Source organism: Rana temporaria, chromosome 1 (assembly GCF_905171775.1).
Source record: "Rana temporaria chromosome 1, aRanTem1.1, whole genome shotgun sequence".
Taxonomy (NCBI): domain Eukaryota; kingdom Metazoa; phylum Chordata; class Amphibia; order Anura; family Ranidae; genus Rana; species Rana temporaria.
Genome location: NC_053489.1, coordinates 200,316,039 through 200,342,446, shown reverse-complemented (window position 1 = coordinate 200,342,446; position 26,408 = coordinate 200,316,039). Strand labels below are relative to the sequence as shown.

The 26,408-nt window shown below is 43.5% G+C and overlaps 1 protein-coding gene across 6 annotated transcripts in view; it reads right to left on the bottom strand.

Annotated features, from left to right (window-relative positions):
* LOC120935641 (E1A-binding protein p400-like) overlaps nucleotides 1-26,408 on the bottom strand; it is a 290,514-nt gene that overhangs the window by 218,542 nt on the left and 45,564 nt on the right. For all 6 annotated transcript variants that reach the window (XM_040347697.1, XM_040347694.1, XM_040347700.1 and 3 more), the window contains 4 exons: nucleotides 18,134-18,221; nucleotides 9,850-9,957; nucleotides 9,283-9,674; nucleotides 3,173-3,454 (listed from right to left, as the gene is read on the bottom strand). In XM_040347697.1, the coding sequence (XP_040203631.1) occupies nucleotides 3,173-3,454; nucleotides 9,283-9,674; nucleotides 9,850-9,957; nucleotides 18,134-18,221 (870 nt within the window). The remainder of the gene's footprint in view (nucleotides 1-3,172; nucleotides 3,455-9,282; nucleotides 9,675-9,849; nucleotides 9,958-18,133; nucleotides 18,222-26,408) is intronic.

The following is a 26,408-nucleotide window of genomic DNA, read 5'->3' as shown; positions in this document are numbered from 1 at the left end:
GATGAAAACGGTCTGATGGATTTTTTCATCAGATATCCGATGAAGCTGACTTTCATCAGTCTTGCCTACACACCATCAGTTAAAAAAACAATCGTGTCAGAACGCGGTGATGTAAAACACAACAACGTGCTGAGAAAAAATTAAGTTCAATGCTTCCGAGCATGCGTCGACTTGATTCTGAGCATGCGTTGATTTTTAACCGATGGATTTCCCCACAAACGATTGTTTTTTTCTATTGTTTTTTTTAACCATCAGATAATTTTAAAACAGGTTCTAAGTTTTTTCACCGATGGGAAAAAAACTGATGGGGCCCACACACGATCGGTTCGTCTGATGAAAACGGTCCATTTTCATCAGACGAACCGATCGCGTGTACGCGGCATTAGGTATGAAGTGCAGGTACACAAAGGTGCTTCGGGCAAATGCATGTTAATCAGGCAAAGCTCTGACACTTCTGTAAAATGTTGAAGCTTGCTGTAAGTCCCACGCCTATACATTCCTATTGGCCTGTCACTATAATAGGCTGTCTTACTGGCCAATATGAAAGTGTGACAAGAGTGAGGGAGAACTGAAGCTTTTCCAAATTAGAATTTTGCATCCTCTGGAAGCCCAAACTTCCAAACTCTCAGAAGCTTTCTGTATCCTTAAAGAGGATATTCACCCTAGAAAAAACAAAACATTAAAAATCAGCAGCTACAAATACTGTCCTCACCCGGGCTGGTTATTGGGTCCCCAGCACCAGCATGTTTACTTTGGGAAGCTGGCTGTGACTCCTTGTGACTTCACATCCGGCTTCCACTGTGTATGAGCAAGCAGTGCTGTGCTTTGTCCTAACTTTTCACTAATATGAAAAGTCATAGCTTTGGGATATCACTTGATAAAGCATCTTCTTCTAAGATTTATGAAGTGCAGAAATATATCTCAGTCAATCATAATTATTAGTTACTTGATATTACTTAAAGGCATAGTTCAAAACTCTCTATGCAGGTAAGGGGCATCTGTAGATTAAAATAAACTGTGCAGCTTTGATGAACGTTAAATAATGCCCTTGCTATAGGTGTAGGCCATTTACATACTTCCTGAAGCCTGTCTAAAAAACTACCAGAGATATTATCACCTTGTCCTGCCTTGTTGCTGGGACATCGCTAAGAGACTCAGAGGGCCAGATTCTGGTACAATTGCGGCGGCGCAACGTAACCCGTTTACGTTACACCGCCGCAAGTTTTCAATGTAAAACGCGAAAACGCGAAAACCTTTGTGGATCGCCGTAACTGCTAATTTGCACACCCGACGCTGGAAAACGACGCGAACTCCACCCAGCAGCGGCCGAGGTACCGCATCCGAAGATCCGACGGTGTAAGTCAATTACACCTGTCGGATCTTAGGGCTATTAGAGTTTTTACTGCTCGCCTCCACCATCGCAGGAGCAAGGTCAGGACGAGATGAAGCGATCTCTGGGAGTTTTTCAGGCAAGCTTCAGGAGGTACATAAATATCTGAAACCAATAGCAAGGGCTTTACTCAACTTTCATCAAAGCTGCACAGCTTGTTTTTAGCTACAGATGCCCCTTACCTGCATAGAGAGTTTTTTTTTTTTTTTTTTTCCACTTCAGACTCAACCTCATAGAGTGTGCATTATATGCTCATGTTCTGCGTACCAGCCCATTGGATCTCTGCATAGAGAGTTTTTAACTATGCTTTTAAGTAATATCAAGTAACTAATAATTCTGACTGACATATATTTCTGCACTCCGCATGAATCCTAGAAGAAGATGCTCTATGTAGTGATATCCCAAAGCTATGAATTTGCACATTAGTGCATTTTTCCTAACCACTTAAAGTGGAGGTCCACCCTAAAAAAAAAAAAAAAAAAAAAAGCCAAAAAGGCTAAACAAAATTGAAAAAAAAAATTTGTTTCATACTTACCAGAAATTACTAGGCAGAGCTTCCTAATCTGCCCCTTCTTTGTCTACGGTGCTCCTCGATCTCGTCCTCTTCACGCTGTATTCTGGGGAATGGGCCGCGCTGACTTCTGGGAACTGTGTGTCTCTCAGAAGTCAGCTGCCCATTCACAGAGCGCCGCGCGACTCGTGCATGCGCAGTAGGAAACGGGCATTAAAGCCACAAAGCTCCACTGCCTGTTTCCCTTAGTGAGGATGGCGGCACGGGGACACAGTCCAAGGGACGGATCAGCCTCGGGCGGCCGACATCGCGGGCAACCAGGACAGGTAAGGGTCCCTATTAAAAGTCGGCAGCTACAGTGTTTGTAGCTGCTGACTTTTAAATATTTTTTTTACGCTGGACCTCCACTTTGAATACAGGGAGCTTTCACCCCCTTCCCATCCAGACCAATTTTCAGCTTTCAGTGCTGTCACACTTTGAATGACGATTGCGCGGTCATGCATCACTGTACCCAAACAAAAGTTTTATATTTTTTTAAACAGATAGAGCTTTCTTTTGGTGGTATTTAATCATCACTGGGTTTTTTATTTTTTGCTAAACACACGAACAAACACAATTCTTAGTTTCAGTCATTTTTTTAAATTTGTAACATTTTGTAAACAAGTAATTTTCCTACTTCACTGATGTACGCTGATGAGGCGGGCTCTAATATGCAGCACTGATGGGCACTGATATGCAGCACTTTTGGGCAATGATAGACACTGATATGTGGCACTTATGAGGAGGCACTGACAGGCATCACTGATGGGCACTGAAAGGCAGCACTGGCAGGTATCACTGATGGGGCTGCACTGATAGTCATTGCATTGATTATCTATGTGCATGTCACCACTGAGGAAAGACGCTTTTTGGCTCTCCTCTCCTCACGCTGAGGAATGCCGACAACCGGCATTTCCTATTAACTGTGATCAGCTGTGACTGGACATAGCTGATCACAAAGTAAAGAGCCTACGTCATAGGCTCTTTACAGTGATCAAGGGACACACCACACCACAGATTACTGCGCTGCACTCCTCCTGGGCACGAATGAGCGCCCCGTTCTGAAGGACTTCATATGATGTCCAGTCAGAATGAGAAAGCCACCGTGGGGGATGTGGTTAACCTTATTAAACCAATTAAAATGCACAAATCACATAAAATTGACTAAACAGTGCAACTTTCACTTCAGGCTTCGAGAACAATATTTTATAGTCCAGATATATCAATTTTACCTGTTCCAAAGACTTGTCTTGAATTTCTGGAGATACTCCAGTAATGCTCTGCGATGAGGTTTGTACTTTGACAGTTGCTGCTAACGCTGATCCTGAGGCTTTGGGAGATGTGGAGGATACAGCTTTGTTCGCAGTTTGATTAGTTCTGTTTGTTGGCAGAGAGAAAGATGCAACCGGACTACTATTAGAAATGGCTGCTGGGGCCACAAAAGATGAGGGCTGAGAGCTGCTGGTAAGTTTTTGCTGTGGAGATTCTGTGGTTGGCCTCATCAGGGTGACAGTCTAGTAAAGAATGAAAATGTTCACTAATGAATTACAAATAACTTCACAAACAATGTCAATGAATAAGAATATAAATGTCTTTAGGGAGATTTACACAGTCTAAGGCTACTTTAACACTCTGCGTTGTCAGGAAACCGCACAAAAATCACATGCTTTCCTGACATGCTCAGAAACATGTTGCCCTTTAACACAGGGGTAGTGATGTCATTAATTCTTAATGGCACCCCCACACATCTGCTAACACGTGCAGTTAACTGAAATAGAACTGTTGGCAAAGTACAAAACGTAATATGTTATAAGGGCTTAAAAAAAAAAAAACATTATCCAGTCTATTAGTGCTTCTGCATCTAAAAAAAGATACCTGGTGATCCTGTCAGCAGAATTGTTCCTGATGCATTTCCTTTAAAAGGAGGGAACACTCAGTCTTTGTTATGCAAAGCACTACAGTGTTGTCATCCTTACACGTGGCAGCTTGAAATACAGTAAGTTGTGATGACAACAGATGGGGTGTTTTAAGATTACCAGTCTATGGCTTGTCACTCAGTGCCTAGCAATGCTTAGTCCTATCTACTGCTCATGGGTTACATAGTTCCAGGCAGGGACTTGATTGTCCTAGGAAAATAATGTGCAGCAAGCCCTGTTGCAATCCATCCACTTTCTTTTTCAGCACCTAACAGCTGCTACACATGAACCAGGTTTTCCAGTTGCTGTTTACATGTAATAGCAAGATAATGCTTAAAAAGCTATATTACAAACAGAATTGTCAGAGCATAGTGTGAAAATAGGAGCCAAAAATTTGCATGTGTATCTATTTTCAGAGATACTGCAATATGCTGAAGAAATGGATAACTATGTATTATACATAAACAAATATATGTCAGAATGATTGGAAGATAAAACAACAAACTGAGCAAACAACATCTAAGCAAGCTTGATCACCTTTAAGGAAAGGTTCACATTTGTGCATTGCAGGAAAGCATGCAAAAATGTGCACCCCAATATATTGCAGCCACAATCCTGGTAAAATTTTTTACATCTTGCGATAGGCTTTCATGTAAAAGTGATCCAGGCAGCTGTAAGCCCTGGTTCACACTGGGTACGATTTGGAACGATTTGGGATGCGATTTGACATGTCAAATCGCATCTCAAATCGGCGGCAATTGTCGGCAATGGCACTGTCCTAATCAGTGCGACGCCGCATCTGCGATTTCAAAAAGTAGTTCCTGTACTACTTTTTGCGATTTCGGGCCGCGATTTACATTAAATTGCGGCCGAAATCGCGGCAAAATCGCAGCCGCGAAATCGCAGTAAAATCGCGCATTTTGCCGCGATTTTGAATTCGCAGCAGTGTGAACCTAGGCTAAAGCTAATTTTTACAGCATTGTGGGTGTTCGGCTCCCATTGAAAGTAAAATTAATGGGCTGCCCCAACAGAGATGCACAAAAATATGCAAAAACACTTGCACTGACGCACCTGCAAAGATGAAAAATTGAGCCACAAGCTTTGTATAGATTAGGGAAAGTTTACAACCTCAGGTCAGGTTTCTACTGCTGCCAGTGTCCCTATTGTGGAATTTAAGGCCCTGTACACACGATTGGACAAAACCGATGAAAACGGACTGAAGTTCAGTTTCATCGGTCCAAACCGACTGTGTGTGGGCCCCATCGGTCAGTTATCCTTCGGTTCAAAAATTTAGAACTTGCTTTAAAATTCAACCGATGGACGCCTAACCGATCGGTTAAAACCGATGGTTAGTACGCAAAAGCATCGGTTCAAAACCCGCGAATGCTCAGAATCAAGTCGACGCATGCTTGGAAGCATTGAACTTCATTTTTCTTTGCACGTAGTTGTGTTTTACGACACTGCATTGGACTCGATCGTTTTTTTAACTGATGGTGTGTAGGCACATCAGACCATCAGTCTGCTTCATCGGTTAACCGATGAGAACGGTCCGAAGGACCGTTCTCATCGGATGGACTGGTCGTGTGTACAAGGCCTTACACTTCCATCCTTTACTAGTTTTTAACATAACTCTGTCTCCTACTTGACTGTCATAGCTTCTTCCTAATTTCCCCTTCCACTGGACTACTACTTATTAGGTATTAAAATCAACTCGACCATTGACAACATTTTTGAGGCTAACTTCCTTACGCTATTGTAGGCCATCAAAAAGAAACTCCTGCAATGGCATACAAATATGTATACTTGACTAAAAATGCTAATTAAAGTCATGCCCAGGGAGCTATATCTCTTCCAAACTCTTCCAATCCTAATACTAACTCCCTACCTAAAAGCAATACATAGGGAATTGCAATTTAGTCCAAACCCATCCAAGAATTTCCTACACATATACTACAACTCCCAAAATACAAGGAGGAATGACCTTTCCAGATCCTTTGAGGTACTATCAGGCTACACAAGTGGCCAGGATGTTGGTTTAGTGTGTAAATTTTGATCATAAGTAATGGATCACTTTTGGAACAACTCAGCTCCACTACACCCCTTTATGATCTCCCTTGGGTAAAGATGATAGACACTAAAACCTTAGGACCCATCCAACAATAGGCCCAACCCTTAAGGTGGTTCTAAAGGCTGAAAGATTTTTTACCTTCATGCACTCTATGCAAGAAAGTAAAAAACCTTAGTGTACAGCTCCCCCCCTCCCACCCCAATACTTACCTGAGTCTTGAAGTTGAGCTCATACTGTTTCAGAGGCTCACTAACTTCCTATACAGCGTCTTGAAAAAATATTCATACCCCTTGAAACTTTCCACATTTTGTCATGTTACAACCAAAAACGTAAATGTATTTTTTGGGGATTTTATGTGATAGACCAACACAAATTGGCACATCGTTGTGAAGTTGAAAAATTATGTTTTTCAATTTTCTTTACAAATAAATATCTGAAAAGTGTGGCGTGCATTTGTATTTAGTCCTATTTACTCTGATACCTCTAACTAAAATCTAGCTAAACAAATCAGAAGTCACCTAATTTGTAAATAGAGTCCATCTGTGTGTAATTTAATCTCAGTTTAAGTACAGCTGTTCTGTGAAGCCATCACGAAGACCAAGGAACACCCCAGACAGGTCAGGGATAATGTTGTAGTGGAGTTTAAAGCAGGGTTAGGTTATAAAAAGTCACAAGCCTTAAACATCTCACAGGCCCCATACACACCATAGAATCTATCCGCAGATAAATCCCATCAAATGGGTTTCTGCGGATAGATCCTATGGTGTGTACACTCCGTCGGATATCTATCCGCAGATAAATCTCCCCTGGAATGGATTTCCAGCAGATAAATATTTGTCGACATGCACAGAATATCTATCTGCTGGAATCCATTCCAACGGATGGATCCGCTCGTCTGTACAGACTTACCGGATCCATCCGTCCAAAGGGATTCCCCGCACGCGCCGTAATGAATAGACGCATGCGTGGAATTCCTTATATGACAGCGTCGCGCCCGTCGCCGCGTCATAATAGCGGCGACGGCGCGACACGTCATCGGCAGAGGATTTCAGCGAGGATTTCAATGCGATGGTGTGTACACGCCATCGCATTGAAATCCTCTGAAATCTTAGAGAGGATTTATCCGCGGATACGGTCCGCTGAACCGTATCTGCGGATAAATTCTATCGTGTGTATGGGGCCACAGAACACTATTCAATCCATCATCCAAAAATGGAAAGAATATAGCACAACTGCAAACCTACCAAGACATGGCCGTCCACCTAAATTGACAGGCCGGGCAAGGAGAGCATTATTCAGAGAAGCAGCCAAGAAGCCCATGATAATTCTAGAGGAGCTGCAGAGATCCACAGTTCAGTTGGGAGAATCTGTCCACAGGACAACTATTAGTCGTGCACTCCACAAATCTGGCCTTTATGGAAGAGTGGCAAGAAGAAAGCCATAGTTGAAAGAAAGCCATAAGAAGTTATGATTGCAGTTTGTGAGAAGCCATGTGGGGGACACAGCAAACATGTGGAAGAAGGTGCTCTGGTCAGATGAGACCAAAATTGAACTTTTTGGCCTAAAAGCAAAACGCTATGTGTGGCAGAAAACTAACACTGCACATCACTCTGAACACACCAACCCCACCATGAAACATGGTGGTGGCAGCATCATGTTGTGGGGATGCTTTTCTTCAGTAGGGAAGCTGGTCAGAGTTGCTGAGGAGATGGATGGAGCCAAATATAGGGCAATTTTAGAAGAAAACCCATTAAGAGTTTGCAAAAGACTTGAGACTGGGGCAGACTTTCACCTTCCAACAGGATAATGACCCTAAACATAAAGCCAGAGCTACAATGGAATGGTGTAGATCAAAGCATATTCATGTGTTAGAATGGCCCAGTCAAAATCCAGACCTAAATCCAATTGAGAATCTGTGGCACGACTTGAAAATTGCTGTTCACAGACGCTCTCTATCCAATCTGACAGAGCATGTGCTTTTTTTGCAAGGAAGAATGGGCAAAAATGTCACTCTAGAAGTGAGAAAATAGCCTCTTCAAACGTAAATAGATAATCTATAATACAATTGGTCGTACCATCATCATCAAAGCTCCGAAACAGAAAGGAAGCGGGCAGTTGGACTATAACGGAACTATCTTCCGATTCCTTTACACTCTCTAGATGTGCAAAGCTGGTGAAGACATCCCCTAAAAGACTTGCAGCTGCAATTGCAGCGAAAGGTGGTTCTACAAAGTATTGACTCAATACAAATGCATGCCACACTTTTCACATGTTTATTTGTAAACAATTTTGTTCATTTACCTTCCACTTCACAATTATGTGCCACGTTGTCTTGGTCACGTAATGTAACATGTAACACGACAAAATGTGGAAAATTTCAAGGGTATGAATAATTTTTCAAGGCACTGTACAACCATTTGACTCCTGAACTTCTCCTTTTTTGCCTAAATGGGAATAAAACCTGGCAGCCTCTTTCTCCCTGACACAGAGAGGTGACATATTCTATTTTTCTAATTGTTCCTCTACAACTAGTCAGTACCAAGAATCTGGCTGTACAATTTTGACCAGGTGGCTCAAAGTGCCTTGCAGAAAATATTTCCTCAGACCTCTTGTATGTATTGGCAATGCAGATGTGCAGAAGGTACTCCCTTCCATATCTTCTGGTCATTAAGCAAAATCAGAAGCTTCTGGACAAAGGCAATAGCAATTATTACATAATTGACTGGCCTAACCTAAGGGACAATCTGACAGCTTACCTACTTCACATTACATCTTCTCTACCTAGGGATATAGGTACAGTATTGTCTTTTACACCCTCCTGTTGTATATAAAATAATATATAATGAAACTGGAAATGGACTGTGGTCCTTCTTTCCCGCCATTTGGATGTTCTGGCTACAAGTATGTTACAATAGTAGTTTAAGATGAGTTTGTTTTGTCTATTGACATCTGTAATGTACGCCTTATGCTAGAGATGCTGATCGGCATGTTTTGACCACACCTATGTCCTTGTGTAAAAAAAATAAATAAATATAGAATTAAAACAAAAGTGAGTGGTCACAAATTAACATGAACACAAGCAGCAATTTAACCCTGCAAGACATTCTATCCTTACCCCAAAATACTTACAAGAAGTGGTTTAATTACCATATTAGAAAGACTCCGCTCACTGTTCCTCTCTGTTTTGGTGAACACATACAATCTGATGAGAATCTCCCTCAAAGAACAACAACAGCCCAAAAAAATCTGACCAAGATTCTAACCCTTCACCACTCTTTTCAAAACTAGTCAAAAAAGTTTTGGTTTGAGTTACTTTTGGGGCAAGCAAAATTGAAAGCTGCAAAAGATTTTTCTGTACCTGTTGTTGAGCTGTGCCTTGTGGTTGAGTTGTAGCCATAATGGGCATCTGTGCATGAAATGTTGTCTGGAGAGTCTGTGAGATCTGGGCTGGAAGCTGATTCTGTGGCGATGACTGAATAGGGACACCTGCTGCTTGCGCTTTGACCTGCACTTGAATCTGTGGCTGAATTTGACCTTCTGTGAGTTGCTGCTGTTGCTGTGCCAAATGCAGGGCAGTGGGTAGAGAAGAAATGGGAATATTGGAGGCCTGGACTCTGCCAGTCAACTGGGGAGGGGGAGTATGAAGGCTGGCAGCATTTTGCACTGGAGGCCCCTTGGAGGGATCATATTGCTGTTGGCTTTGCTTCTGTCCTGTCAGTTGCACTGTCTGAGGAGTAGGAGGCATTCCCCCTGGAAAATAACAGACATAAAAAAAATTCAGGTATCGCAACAACATATTTAATTCATCAGTAAGAGTTCCCACTGCTGCATGTGTACCTGAACACCACAAATGGCTCAATGCAAACCTAATTAAGTTATATAATTCTCTTTACCTGTATACTTATTCAAAAGCTAGTGACAATACCTTGTGCAGTGGGCATAAGTTGTTGTAGGGGTACCCCAGATGCCACCCCTGGATGCTGGAAAACCATGCCATGTCTTGGCATATCAAGGCGTGGTCTCTTGCTTGGGTCTGTTGAGATAAAAAAAACGTCTCTTAAATTAAGCAGAAATTATTTCATATTGTCAGTTTACATGGGAAGTCAGAACTTTGTCTATGAGTTTCAAGGAAGCCTTTTCTTTATTTATGTAATTATGAGCTCCTTAGAGATTAGAATTGTTTGACAGGTGTAAAAAATACTTGCATTATCTTGGGCAGATTAAGAGTAAAGTTTATACTACAGAAAACAGACAGTGATATAAAAAATGTTTACTCCATAGAGCTCCCTCTCTTTAAAGTGAACCTGTGCGTGGTTACAACCCCACTGGATCAATAATGAGGCAGTCCATGATAAGGTTTCTCCGCAATTGCGGGACTTTGGGTACATAATGCGGGGTCATGGCCCCCAAATTTAACCACCTTTCATCACTTCGGAGAGAACTGCATCTCCATGTTTCAGGCACTACCAGGCTTGGGATACAGCAGGCCAGACAGGAATACTTTGAGCATGGAGACAAAAATGGTAAACTATTGGCATTGCTTGCACGACAGGATAGGCCCCCTGCGGTTATCTCGGAAATCCTCACGACAGATGGCATACTAGTCAGCTCTCAGGAGGATATTGTGTCTGCATTTACCGCTTTCTACACCTCCTTGTATGTTTCCTTACTCCCTGAAGACTTTGACCCTGCGGCCATGGTGTCTCTGTTAGACACGTTGGCTCTGGGGTGGCTTTCTGATGCAGAGAGGCAACTCCTTGTCTCGGAGATCACTCCAGAGGAAGTCACACGGGCCATCAACTCCTTCCCAACAGGCAAATCCCCAGGCCCGGATGGCCTTCCCATAGACTACTATAGTACCCATGCTGAATTGCTTGCCCCTAAGCTGACCCAGTTGTTCCAAACCTGTTTGCAACAGGACTCCTTACCGCCCTCTATGAGGGAAACACATGTTGTTCTTATTCCAAAGCCTAATAAAGACCCTAAGCTGTGCGCATCAGGCCGATCAGCTCTCCTTAATTGTGATTTTAAAATATTAACCAAACTACTGGACACTAGACTTCACACCGTTATTAAGTCCCTGATTGACTCGGATCAGACCGGCTTTATGCCTGGTAGATCCACTGATATTAATGTACGTAGGCTGTTTTCTAACATACATGCCCCCCATGGTAATCAAGGCACTAGGACCATTGCCACGCTTGATATGGAGAAAGCATTTGACACTGTAGAATGGGTGTATATGTGGGAGGTTCTTAGGAGAATGGGATTCTCACTGAAATGTATTGATTGGATATGCACGCTCTATGCCGGTCACTTGGCATGCATCAAATTGAATGGCTCCCTGTCTCCTCCGTTCCCCCTGCAGAGGGGCACCAGACAGGGATGCCCTCTCTCCCCTGCCCTATTCGCCCTGGCCATGGAACCCATTGTGGAGGCCCTCCGGAGTTCGGCCGAGGTCCGTGGACTTAGGGTGGGTTGGCTGGAGGAGCGAGTGGCTCTCTACGCAGATGATCTCCTCCTTTTTCTGAATGATGCTGGTGACTCTCAGTGGGGCGCGCTTGGGATTATGGAGGCCTTCTCCGCCTTCATGGGGTTGAGGGTGAACTGGCACAAGTTTCAGTTATTTCTGGTGGACAAAGGAGCTAGGTCCTCCTCGCCTCCCTCCCTCCCACTTCAGTGGGTGGATCAATTTACCTATTTAGGTATTGTCATTTTGAGAGAGAAGAGAAATTTTGTGCGGCTCAATCTTGACCCTGTCCTGGTGGCGATCAGGGACAGACTGAAGGCATGGAGCAATCTTCCCTTTTCTTTCATTGGTCGTATCAATCTTCTCAAAATGAAGGTCCTCCCTAAGTTTACATACATTTTCCGTAACTCCCCGCAATGGCTGACCAAAACTTTCTCTCAAACAGCTCTTCCTCTCCTTTATTTGGGGGTCCAAACCGCCTAGATTCAAATACATTACTTTGACCAGGCCGGTGGATAGCGGGGGCTTGGCTCTTTCTGATTGCCACAAGTACTTCTTGGCCACTCAGCTTGTGACCGCCCACTGGTGGTTGCAGCCGGACCTGACCAACTCTGCGGTGGTCTTGGAGGCGGCGATAGTGGGGTCTTTGGAAGCCCTGCAGGGGTTGCTATTTAGGGGGCCTAAGACGCCTCACTATCTCACCCCTTCTATGCGAACCACTGTGCGGGCGTAGAGGGTGGGTGAGGCATTGAGGGCACCCCAGCCTAACTCCTGGTCTCCTCACATCCCCCTGTGGCTGAACCCCAACCTGCCGCAGTTCAATACCATCCCGGATCCACAGGCCTGGGCCAAATATAAAATACTGACCCTTGAACATGTGATCACTAACAGAGAGCATTCCCCCTTCCATGTTTTACGTGCCAAGTTTGGCGTGCCAACACAGGTCCACTTTAGGTACCTCCAAATAGCGCATGCCTATAGGTGTCAGTTTTTGGGTCGGCCAGTTGAATTGGCGTATTCTGAGCTTGAATCCAGCCTTCGGGTAAAAGACTTGGAGAAACTCACGTCTCAACTCCTTCTCCCCTGGTCTCAGCACGGGACAAACTGGTTCAGTACAAAATTGTACACAGAGCTCACTATACGCCTCACAGGCTGCACCAGATGTCGCCGGCACATTCTCCAGCGTGCTGGCGTTACTCCCAACAACCGGGTTAATTTTTCCATATTTTCTGGCTTTGCCCAGCAATCGCACAGTATTGGAAGGCAATACTCCAGGTTATTGCTAGGGTTTCTAAGACTTGTGTGCCTTGTGACCCCAAATACTGTCTGCTGGGGCTGGTGGAACAAATGTCAGCAACTCTGTCAAATACTGGAAGGGCCTAGTGAATGCCAGTTTACCCCTTTATAAAAAGATACTTACTCGGGCAGGGGCTGCCCACAAAAATTTGAGAAGGTATGGTCCTGTTGGCTGGACGATGCTGCCACGGCAGCTGATGTTGTTAGCACTTCCTAGATTCACAATGTAATTTTGATCTGTCTAGGCTCTGACCCAATTTTTGCCCAGCTTACATTATCCTGTTGATTTCCTGTTGAGCACTGTTCGTCCTGTATTGAACCTCTCCCGTCATTGGGATTGTAGTCTTAATAAGTTGTTTGTGTTATATGTTATCTGATGTGCCCTATTGTGGTATGATCACGCAACGGGTAACTGGCCCCTGCGTGGGCAACTGTTTGGCCCACGTGTGGGCTTTTCTTGTATAACATTGAAAACCTTAATAAAAATGATTTAAAGAAAAAAAAAGTGCACCTGTGCCATGGACATTGAATTACTTATATAAAAAGTAGTAGAAGATCTTTAAAACAATCCATCACTGACCTCTGTATAGGGTGACCACATTTCCAAACTACCATTCAAGGACACCCTCCCTTCCCAAAAATCAGCTTGTGCTGTAACAAATCATAGCACAATGATTGGACACAAGAGGTGGGATTTAGAATATCTACAATCACAAGCAAGGGGCGGGGATTGTGCTCCTCTGGGCATTCCCGGCCAGGACAAGTACTGTCAGTGTGTAAAGCGGTGATGTGGCGGCCCTTTTCGGGGGCATCAGATTGGCCTGGGGGGTGGCTGTGTAGGTTTTATTCCGAGACACTGTATTGTCCTGGAATGAATGTGCCCGGGACAGACCTGCAAAATGCGGGACTGTCCCGGGCAATCCGCGAGATGTGGTCACCCTACCTCTGTAGCTACAGGATATTCATCTTCAAGATTCAAAGCAGAGGCACAAAAACTGCAGCTCATTTTCCCATGGCGTTTAAAAACCAACAAAAAAACACCTCTGTATGCATTAGCCATGCAGAGTTCATGGACATGTTGATTGAGGCCCAGTTAAACTCCCTCACAGACAACTGTTTTTGCTCTTGGGAAAAGTATAATCCAAGGCCGGGTTTCTTCAGAGGTTGCTAGGAGTTCCTTGAGCAATAAGCAGTCTCTTCCTCTGAGATGAGTAACTACTGACACCAGGGCTCAAGTCCTGTGGGAACGCGTGGGAACGGAGTTCCTGCACTTTTTTCACAGCAGGAACTCAGTTCCCTTTGCAGGACTAGAGCAGCCGAGCCGCCCGAGCCGCCCGAGCCGATCCTTCACTAAGCGGCAATGCCCAGCTCGAGTCACTGTCAGGGGCAGGCGAACCTTAGTAAGCCTTTATGTTACTGGCTGCTTCCTGTATATGGATTCATCAGGTAGTGTGCGGGTATTCCGTCACTTCCTTGATGCCGCAATGTCTCCTGGGAGCTTTTGTTATTGTTTGAACTTGCTTCTTTCTAAATCTTTCTAAAGGCAGACCTTCGAAATGTCTTCTGGCAACAATGACAAAAGCTCCCAGGAGACATTGCGGCATCGAGGAAGTGACGGAATACCCGCACACTACCCGATGAATCCATAGACAGGAAGCGGCCAGTAGCATAAAGGATTACTAAGGCACAGTGGATCGAAAAGGGTGGGAGTTCCCACACCTTTTTCCCCAGGACTTGACCCCTGACTGACACCAATGACCTTTTTAGCTATCTGTAGGGGTGGAATCTTCCCAATAACCACAAGTGTAAGGAACATTCTTCAAACTGACAATCACACTAATGTACTGTGAGGTGTAAATATAATAATTATTAGCAGGGGTTCCCTAAAGCCAAAAAGTTATTTCTAGAATTCCTCCATGCTAAAGTGGAAGTAAACTTCTATCTTTTGATTTTACCTACAGATAAGCCTATGATAAGGCTTACCTATATGTAGTGCAAATATCTTCTAAATGTGCACTGTTTAGGATAATTTTACTGTACATGCAGCCAGTGACATTACGTGTGGCCGTTTCTTCAGAGCCCTGCGCCGTGAACGGGAGCTCCCGCATGCATGCGTGGGAGTGACGTCATTGCGAACACGGAAGCAAGACTAGTGAAGATGAGAGCGCCTGTAGCACTGACATCTCGGCGCTGGAAGAGCTTTGTTTTAAGGTAAGTTTAACATAATGTGATAGATAAGATAGATATGAATAATAATGTAAATTGTACAGAATACTGTGATGTGATGACACTTGTTATACTTTTTTCTCTTTACTGTCACTGTATTGTTCAGTGGGTTAAGGTGTGGCGCTCAGGCTTGAGACACCATGGTTTTTGACACTGGGGACAGTGTCTATTTAAGTGGGGGGAGTATGTAGCGGCCTGCTGCTTTCAATTTAGAGGGTAGTCTGAGAGTTAGTTGACTCAGACTGTGTTATTTTTCACTAAATTTGTGCCTCTGTTCCAGCCATGGCTGTACTGTGAGTGACCACTATTGTTGTCTGGGGTGCTGTTACCAGCCCAGGCCGAGGGTGGCAGCAGTCAGGTCAAGGTGTTTTGGGTGTTCCCCTTCAGCAGCCAACCAGAGGGAGTTGATCATCCCGCTGTGCATGCTGGGGAGGAGTACTTAAGAGACAGACGTCACTAGTCCGGGGTTGTTGTCGATCCTGGGTCTGTCGTCCCACCACCACCCGTGTGTGGCCCTCCTGGCCGGGGGTGCGTGTACAAGTGTTCCTGGCTCCGGGACCACGTTGGTCCGGGGTTGTGATCTACTAAGTAGGCCCAGTAGTCAGACTGGGTCTACGCTTGCAGAGTGTTCCTGAGCTGTCCGTCCTGAGGGAGAAAGCCACTCGATGAAGAACCTTCTTGAAGAGCACCGAGCAAGAGGCTGGTATCTCAGGAGAGGCCTTGAACTTCATCGAAGGATGCACCATTACTGAAAGGCTGAATGATGGTCGCCTGTCTTTTCTAAGTTCACAAGAAGTTGATCGGAAGAAATCCGGGTGCTTAATCCTGTGCTGAGAGGATTTTGGACCAAATGTACCTCCATCTTTGGGAAGGTCTGTGGCAGAGACTTTACCAAGATTCCGTGTGACACCCTGGCTGTCCCCAGTGCAGCCAGTGTGCCCATCCCAGCCAGTGTCCCCATAGCAGCCACTGTCCCCATAGCAGCCAGTGTCCCCATTGCAGTCAGTGTCCCCAATGTAGCAAAATGTCCCCATTGCAGCCAGTGTCCCCATAGCAGCCAGTGTCCCCATAGTAGCCAGTGTCCCCATTGCAGCCAGTGTCCCCATTGCAGACAGTGTCCCCATAGCAGACAGTGTCCCCATAGCAGACAGTGTCCCCATAGAAGCCTACCTGTGCTGAGTGAGAGGAGGAGAGGAGCCGGAGCCAGAGTCGCCGCTGCCGCCGCAGCCTGGTTGTTCAAAGCGCAGGGAACGTGACAGCTTTCAAATCAATAGCTGTGTTCCCCACCGTGAGCCGCCATATAAAGCCCCTCCCTCTTGTCCGGGAAACTTTGATAGACAGATCACCCGTCCAATCCTGGGATGGGTGATCTGTCTATCAAAGTGCCCGGACAAGGGGGAGGGGCTGTATATGGTGGCTCGCCACGGGGAACACAGCTATTGAATTGAAAGCTGTCATGTTCCCCGCGCTTTGAACAACCAGTCGGCGGCGGCGGCTCCTCTCCTTGCTCACCCCAACTGCTCCCAGGCAGCCCGCCCCACACTCGCCAGCCCTCAAAATTTACTCGCAAAATGCGAGCAGGCGAGTGCAAATTTTGAGGGCTGTTCTACAGGTATGTCTTGATTATGAATGTTTAGAAAAGCAGCAGGGTCACGTTTAATGTTTATAGTCTGGACAAAGGTGCACTGAAAAGTATCTTCAAAGAAAATCACTGCCAGTTCAATCAAACTGTCCCATTCAACTACCCCTCTATCTAATATTTTAGACTATTCACACCTACAAGAAGGATGCACTATACAATAACAAATGTATGAACATGTGTGGTGGCCACTCATCCCTGTCCACTTCAAAGAGTATTTTCAGTTTGACAGAAAAAATTACCAGCCGTTTCATACCCCTACAGGCCTACATATATTAACAGAGATAGTTTCTACTTCCAAAACCACCCTTAGACCCGGTTGACACAGGGGCGACACGACAGGCGGCTCAGCCGCCTGACGTGTCGCGTCCCATTCACTGCAATGGAACCGTTCTGATAGGAGCGACGTAAGTCGCTCCGACTTAGAAAAAAGATTCCTGTAGTATTTCGGGGGCGGCTCGGGGCGATCTGCATTGACTTCTATACAGAAGTCGTTTTGCAAATCGCCTCTGAAGTCGTCCTCAGGACGACTTGCAGAGTCGCCCCCGAAGTCGTGCCGCCTATGTGTGAACCGACTCTTACAAGAAACAGGAGATCCTGTTCTGAAATTGTGTCAGTTTTAGGGAGACTAAAGCCTGTCCACTAAAATATAACAATTCCCACAATAGCATATATTTTAGGCAATGGCAGATTTACCAGGAGATACAAGTGAAATCTACAAATGCAACCAGTCATTCTGTTTATTTAAGAGATAGTCCAGTAAGGATCTTATGAGATCTGCTAAGGCAGGGTTCGACAAAGACCGGGGTGCCCGGTCGTAATGGCGACCTGGCGCCCGGGGAAGCTTAGGCCTGCAGAAGGCCGCAAAGCCGCGGCCTCAATTACCGTCCGGCGCGGGGCGGTAATTGATCGCGCAGCAGGGGAGATGGGGGGCGCACGGAGACACAGAATACCCCATCTCCTTGCGCCCCCACTTCCTGCGATTGCGGCTTTGCGGTCTTCTGCAGGCCTAAGCTTCCTTCTGTGATCTGGCGCCATCTTGTGGTGGCCGTTGGCATGACAAGCAAAACAGCAATTCTGATGCGTTTTTCACTGTGTTTTCACTGCCATCTCCTTCCCTCTAATTAGAGCCTCCAAACATTATATATATATTTTTTTCTAACACCCTAGAGAATAAAATGGCGGTCATTGCAATACTTATATATGTGTGGTTTGAATACCGTTTACATATGCGGGCGCTACTCACGTATGCATTCGCTTCTGCGCACGAGCTTGGCGGAACGGGGCGCGTTTTAGCTGGCTCCTAGATTCCAAGCAAATTTGTCAAACGCTGTGCTAAGGCACTGGTCCAATTACAATACTTTATAGATTACCTTATAATATGAGTGACTTTGGTAAAGGTGATCTACAAAAGTTTTGTGAACAGGAAACCTCAGAGCATAAAAAACAATGAAAACATCCTACATGAATACCCATTTTTGACAGTTTATACACTAGGTCAACGAGTTATAAGTTGTTTTCAGTTGTTTAACTAGAATTATTCTCATGTAAACTCTCTGCAGTTTGCATTAGACATACCTGCTTGTGTGAGGGCTTGTTGTCTTTTAAAAGCTTCAATATCGATTGCATTTGCTGCTCCTACAGCTCCACTCCCTGTTAGAGATTGCTATTTGCAATAAAACAAAAAACAGAAACGAAATTAAAATAGCATACTAGCTGTAGAAATACACAATTCAAAATAAAAAATGACAGGATCCAAAGTCTGTTAATGTGCTCTCTGTGATACATTCATCACTGCGTGAACAATACAAGCCTGTGCAGTTACACACATCACACCAGACTTCATTTAACACGATAATGCATCTACACGTCAGAGGCGTATTTAGATGCATTTTAGATGTTCTTAGAAGATCACCACAGTACTGACCTGAATGGGAAAAGTCCACTCAAAAGAACAAACATAACAAATTTTGTATTCATCAAATAAGCCAGTTAAAAGGAGCCATAGACTTAAGTATACAGAGCAGAAAAACTCATAATCATAATTTTGGGGAGTTCCTATAAGAAGCTCCACCTCGCAGTATAATGATGTGATATTATAGGGACATTAAAAAAACAAAAGTAATGTGTTTACTGGCTTTCGGGAATTAAGGAGATATTGGAATTTCCGGGCTTCAAATTCACTCTACTTCTACATCCCATTGATACTTTCTATATCCTACTGAAACTTAAAATACTAAACCCAGTAGTAAAACTCCTTTGAATAAAGCAAAGGATTCTTGAGGGCTGTTACTGACCAAATTGCAAGTGAACTGCCCGACCATAGTACAAAATAAATGATGAAATATAGCCAATTGTGCCATGGAGTTCCACCCATTTTGTACATATCCAATCAATGTATTGCCCATCCTAAATGCTTTTACAAATAGCAATTATTTTTTTCTAATTAGTAAATACCTTTTTGCCTTTATTTTGTGCAGCAGTTCTGGCTTCGGCCGCCTAGGCGAATACGTCACTAGGCAATTCGCATTAACTCCTGGGATATCGGAATCATCTATTCCAGGAGTCCATGTGAATTACCTAGTGATGAAATCTTGCATTATTTCCTGCTTTCCCTGACTTCCATTACCTTCCCGCCTGTCCTCTGATTGACAGGTTGCTACAGCAACAGGGCGTGAACTTCCATCGACACAGTCATTGCTATGGCAACCTGTCAGGAAAAGAAAGCGCCACGCAGTGGCATTACTGCGCAGACGTGACATGGGGAGGTGCATGCTGGGTAGCCAGCTTCACTGAATCCCAGAAATAAGAGGGCTTCAGATGCCCACAGTAGAGATGGAACCTGCCTGCTGCTGAGATCTGGTTAGTTTTTCACTATTTAAACATTAACTTAAAGAAACAAATGACATTATGTAAATGTTGCCGTATAAGTGTACGCAATTACAGCAGAGTGTTTAAAAATATATATATATATTTGGGGGACCGAAACTCCGCTTTGATAAGGCAAGTAGGCTTACAGAGTAAATAAATGTCTTAACAGTTGTATTATTAATGTATCTTACAATAAACCTTAATTATCTATAAAAAAAAATACAACCTCAATTCCAAAAAAGATGGGGCACTGTGTATAATTCTTCCAAAAAACTGGATGCAATAATTTGGAAATCTCATAAACCCATATTTTTGGCACAATAGAAAACATATCAAATTTTTTTTTTTTCAAATATTTTATTGAGAATTTTCATAGGTAAATACAGAAAATAATACATGCACAAATTGTATAATATGCATATCATACAAAACATTACTCAGAAGACAAAATCGTTTGTTAAATAGATATACAAGAAGTCATCAGAGTACAAATGTAAGGAAAGAACAAGGAGAGGGGAGCGGAAGAAGGGAAGGGGAGGAAGAGGGGAGAGAGGAAAAAAAAAATAAAAAAAATAAACAAATAAATAAAAAAAAAAAAAAAAAGGGGGGGAAATTTCAAAAGAGATGGAAAATGTATGCAACCTATCTGGTAAACCTCCCTTATCGAGAAAGTAAAAGAAGGAGAGTTCAGAGATGGTGAAATTAAACAATCTTGAAAAATATCAATAAAAAAAACTATTGAAATAAAAAGAAATTAAACAATCTTATAAAGAAGCAGTCCTTATTGAATGAAATTCATCGGAGCTCTTGAAAGATAACCAGCACGCCCATATGTCGTAAAAGGTCTTTGGCGAGTCTTTGGATTGAGAAATAAGCTCTTCCATTTCGTCTATGTGCCCAATTTTGGTAAACCAATCCGAAATGGTAGGAGGTGAAGATTGCATCCACCTTACAGGTACACAGAGTTTGGCGGCATTGATTAAGTGAAACATCAACGATTTTTTGTATATGTATTGAGGTAGTGAGGAGTGGTGTAGCAAATATTGAGCAGCCGTGAAGTCAGGGGTATATGTTGTAATGTGAGAAATTAATCGATGGACTTCCTTCCAGAAGGGTTTGATCAGACCACACTCCCACCAAATGTGTAAGAGAGTGCCCTGAGCACTGTTACAACGCCAACATAATGGCGAAGTGCTTGCATTATATTTATGAATGATGGCAGGTGTCCTATACCATCTAGAGTATAATTTGTAATTATTCTCCTGGGTCAATACATTCATGGATCCCTTATGAATATGTCGAAAAACATGTTCCCATTCCTCATCGGAGAGGGAGATGCCCAGATCACTTTCCCATTTGAGATTGGTTACGTCATTCTTGATGTCAAATGCTGTGAAAAAAGACGTGTATATTGCAGAAATCAGATGTTTTTTAGGAGAATCTTGGAGACATAAGGTCTCAAAAATAGTTTTACTTCTGCACCATACGGAATTTGACCCAGCACGACTCAAAAATCGTTTGATCTGTTCATATCCAGAAGGAAGTATAACCTTGTCAGGGTGGGAAAGCCTAAAAGAATCGAGAGTAAGAAGAGCACCTTTGTCGAAAAAGGTTTCTGCTCTAATCGAACCGACCTGCGTGGAACCAGAAGCGTTAACCGAATGCTTTGAGGAGATCTCTGGGTTTAAAAGCAGAGGAGTAAGAGGACCATAAATGGAGGAAAAATTAAATTTTTTACAGAGGGTCCTAAAAATTTGCAAGGTAGAGCCCACCAGAGGGTGAGAGCAAGCGACAGGTGGGATTTTTCGTGCATTAATCCAAGGTAAGTGGATCAGAGGGAAAACAGGAGATGAGGAAGCACCTTCTAAGTCGACCCAGGCCTTGGTGTGGGTATGTAAGTGCCAATCCAAAATGCGAGTCATGTGGCAAGCCCAGTAATACTTTTGTACATCAGGTAGTCCTATACCCCCCATCAGTTTGGGAATAATAAGCTTGTCCCATTTAACACGAGGTTGTTTCTGATTCCAGATAAATTTTGTACACATGCGTCTAAAGTCATTGAAAAAAGTAGTCGGAATCCTAATGGGTATAGTTTGTAGCAAATAGAGAATTCTGGGGAGAATATTCATTTTGACTACATCAGCTCTCCCGAACCAGGAAAAAAAACCCTTATCCCAAGCTAACAAGTCATTCTTGATAATTTTGAGCAAAGGCAGGAAATTCGCATCATAAAGATCTTTTATATTTGGAGTCAATTTAATTCCTAGATAAGTCAAAGAGTCCTCTCCCCAGTGAAAAGGAAAATTTGATTTACATAAGGATACAGTAGCATCAGACAAAGAAATGTTCAAGGCCGTGGATTTAGCAAAATTAATTTTAAGGTTTGAAAGCGTACTGAAGAGGGAGAAATCTTTCAACAAGTTGGGGATAGTCACTATGGGATTCGAGAGAAAGAGAAGAATGTCATCAGCAAATGCAGCAAGTTTATAATATTTCCTCTCAATCTCAAGACCAACTATGTCTTGATTACTCCTAAGTCTATTGAGCATGGGTTCTAAGAGAAGGACAAAAATAATTGGGGACAAAGGGCACCCCTGACGCGTTCCATTGGACACAGAGAAGGCTTCCGACAGACAACCATTCACTTTAATTTTTGCTGTGGGAGAAGAGTAGAGCACATGAATAAGATTGAGTAAGCGTTCTCCAAGTCCCAGCGCTTTTAGGGCTTCATTCATATAGTCCCACGCTATTCTGTCGAAAGCCTTCTCTGCGTCAAGGGAGAGAAAAAAACCCGGAACTCTAGATTTTGAGAGCCAATGTTGTATATTTATTGCCTTAATAGTATTATCCCTCGCCTCCCTGCCTGGGATGAAGCCCACCTGATCTAGAGAGATAATCTTAGGTAGTAAGGGGAGCAGGCGATTAGCAATAATTTTAGCATACAGCTTAACGTCGACATTTAAAAGTGAAATGGGCCTGTAGTTAGAAACTAGGGATGTATCCTTGTTAGGTTTGGGAATCATGGTGATATGTGCCTCCAATATATCTTTAGTGAAAGGGGACGAAGAGGGGATATTGTTAAATGTCTTTAAAAAATGAGGGATAATAGAATCTGAGAAGGTTTTATAATAGGAAACAGATAGGCCATCTGGGCCAGGGCATTTACCCGTCTTAAGTTGTTTGAGAGCAGTGATAGTTTCCTCCCTATCAATGGGTTTGTCCAAAGAGATTGCATCGTCCATGCTAATAGGATTCGGGCTATATGAATGTAAGAATTCAGTAATTTTCTCTTTCCTATCGGCCAAGCCATCGGGTGTATTATCTACTGGTAAATTATATAATTTAGTATAAAATTGTTTAAATCGATCGGCGATTTCGGAAGAGGAAAACAATTTTTTCCCACTAGGATCAGTGATAGAATATATATTATTATTATTGATGCGCTTAGTAGAATGAAGAGTCTTGGCAAGGAGCTTGCCAGTTTTATTGCCAAATTCGTAGAACAGCTTTTGCGATAGAGCGAAATTTCGTTTAATCTTCTCATCTAAAAATCTTAAAAGGGTCTCTCTAGCTTCTAGCAAATCAGAAAGAGTGTCCAAGGCTAACGATTGTTTGTGTTTGTTTTCTAGTAGATGGATTCGTTCTGTAAGGGATTTGATGTGTGCTTGTCTCATCTTATTTCTTTTAGCGGCAATCGAAATCAGTTCACCCCTAATCACACATTTATGTGCAGACCAGAGAGAAGCAGGATCTAAATCTTCAGTATCATTTTCAATAAAATATAAATTAATCTTTGAAGTCAGGGAGCTAACGTTGTCAGGGTCGTTAAGTAAAGAATTATCAAGTCTCCAAATTCTATTATTAACAGGCCTGGAACGAAAAATTATAGAAAAAGTAATAGGATGATGGTCGGAAAAAAACATTGGTTCAATTGAACTGTCAATAAGATCCTCAAGATCGTTCTGGGACAGGAAGAAATAGTCAATTCTTGAATATTTGTCGTGCGGAGAGGAATAAAAGGTATAATCTTTGGAGGTTGGGTTTAGTGTACGCCACGTATCATGAAGAAAACATATCAAATTTTAACTGAGAAGATGTACCATTTTAGGAGGAAAAAACAGGGTAATTTTGAAATTGATGGCAGCAACACAACTCAAAAAAGTTGGGGCAGTGCAATAAAAAGCTGGCAACGTAAGTGGTACTAACAAGGAAGAGCATTTAACAACTAAGGTTAATTGGCCACAGGTCAGTAACATGACTGGGTATAAAAAGGAATCTTAGAGAGTTAAAGTGTCTCAGAAGTAAAGATGGGTGGAGGATCTCCAATCTGTGAAAAGTTTTGTCTGAAAACTGTCATACAATTTCAAAATAATGTTCATCGACATAAAAAAGCAAAGCCTTTAAATATATTATCATCTACAATACATAATATCATCAAAAGAATCAGAAAAATCGGGAGAAATCCCTGGCAAAAGCCGAAAAGCAATATTGGATGCCTGAGATCTTTGGGCCATCAGACGACATCAGATGACTGATGGACATCACTGCATGGGCTCAGGAATACTTCCAAAAATCACTGTCTGAACACAGTTCACCGTGCCATCCAAAAATGCAAGTTATTCCCCGTACACACGATCGGAGTTTCCGTCGGAATAAACTCCGACTGGGTTTTTCTGACTGAATTCCGTTCAAGCTGTCTTGCATACACACTGTCACACCAAATTCCGACCAACAAAAACGCGGTGACGTACAACACGTACGACGAGCCGAGAAAAATGAAGTTCAATGCATCCGAGCATGCGTCGACTTGATTCTGAGCATGCGTGTTTTTTTTCTCCATCGGGGGTTCCATAGATAGAAATGTTTGCCATCGGAAAAAAAGAGAACATGTTCTCTTTCTAACTCCGTCGGAATTTCAGACGAAAAAAGTCCGATGGTGCATACACACGGTCGGAATATCCGATGAAAAAATTCCGGCTGACTTTTTCCATCGGAAATTCCAATCTTGTGTATGAGGCATTAATGCTCTATCGTGCAAAGAAGAAGCCATATCTGAACATGATACACAAATGCCACCATCTTCTCTGGGCCAAAGATCATTTAAAATGGTCTGTTGCAAAGTGAAAAACTGTTCTGTGGTCAGATGAATCCAAATTTGACATTCTTTTTTGGCAACCATGGATGCTGTGTCCTCCAGACTAAAATGGAGAGTGAGTTTCCAGTTTATCATCTGTGCTCAATTCAAAAGCCTGCATCTCAGATGGTATGGGAGTGTATTAGTATGTATGGAATGGGCAGCGTGCACATCTGGAATAGCACCATCAATGCTGAAAGATATATCCAGATTTTACAGCTGCATATGGGACATACACATTTCTATGTAAGTGTACTATATTCTTGTTTATTTTTAATAAGGAGGATTTTACACTATATGGTGCCTTCTGGTCCTAGTTTATGGTCATGGGCAAGGAGAGAAGACGGTATAAGATATACCACATACTAGCTTGAAAGATTGTGTATGGTTAACTCTGTATTGACTGGAAAGGATTTAGATTGTTTTAATGAAAATAAAGCCTTGTAACTTGTAAATCTGATGAGTAGGAAGGGTAAAAGGTGAAGGACACTGGGTGCGGAGGAGTTATGAAGACAGTGGGGGTTATTTAACCACTTGCCGCCCGCCAATGACATATTGACGGCGGCAAAGTGGTTGTAGAATCCTGACTGGACTTCATATGACGTCCTCAGGATTCTGAGCCACTGCGCGCCCCCGGGGGCGCGCATCGCGGCGATCGTTGTTGCAGGGTGTAAGTCTGACAACCCGCAACACCGATCTCGGTAAAGAGTCTCTCACGGAGACTCTTTACCACGTGATCAGCCGTGTCCAACCACGGCTGATCACGATGTAAACAGGAAGAGCCGTTGATGGCTCTTCCTCACTTGCGTCTGACAGACGCGAGTAGAGGAGAGCCGATTGGCGGCTCTCCTGACAGGGGAAGAGCCCCCCTCAGGTCTCCACACTGGACCACCAGGGAAGCCCACCCTGGAACAGGGAAGGGCAAAAAAAAAAAGTCTGGGGAAAAAAAAAAAAAAACATTAAAAAAAAAAAAGATGCCAATCAGTGCCCACAAATGGGCACTGACTGGCAACATGGGTAAATCAGTGCCGCCCCACAGTGTCCATCAGTGCCACCCCACAGTGTCCATCAGTGCCACCCCACAGTGTCCATCAGTGCCACCCCACAGTGCCCATCCATGCCCAGTGCCCACCTATCAGTGCCCATCTGTGCCACCCATAAGTATCCATCAGTGCCACCCATAAGTGCCACCCATGAGTGCCCATCTGTGCCGCCTATGAATGCCCAGTGCCGCCCATGAGTGCCCATCAGTGCCGCCCATAAGTGCCCATCAGTGCCGCCCATGAGTGCCCATCAGTGCCGCCTATGTGTGCCCATCAGTGCCACCTATTTGTGCCCATCAGTGCCGCCTATGAGTGCCCATCAGTGCAGCATACCAGCGCCGTCAATCAGTGCCACCTCATCTGTGCCCGTCAGTACTACCTCATCGATGTCCATCAGTGCCATCTCATCGGTGCCCATCAGTGCCGCCATATCAGTGCCCATAATTGAAAGAGAAAACTTACTTATTTACAAAAAAATTAACAGAAAAAAATAAAAACGTAATTTTTTTTCAAAATATTCAGTCTTTTTTTAGTTGTTGCGCAAAAAAAAAAAAATCGCAGAGGTGATCAAATACCACCAAAAGAAAGCTCTATTTGTGGGGAAAAAAGGACGCCAATTTTGTTTGGGTACAGTGTAGCATGACCGCGCAATTGCCATTCAAAGTGTGACAGTGCTGAAAGCTGAAAATTGTCTTGGGCGGGAGGGTGCGTAAGTGCCCGGTATGGAAGTGGTTAAGAAAGGCAAATCCACTTTGCACTACAAGTGCAATGTGCACTTGAAATTGCACTGAACCGCTCCCCCCCC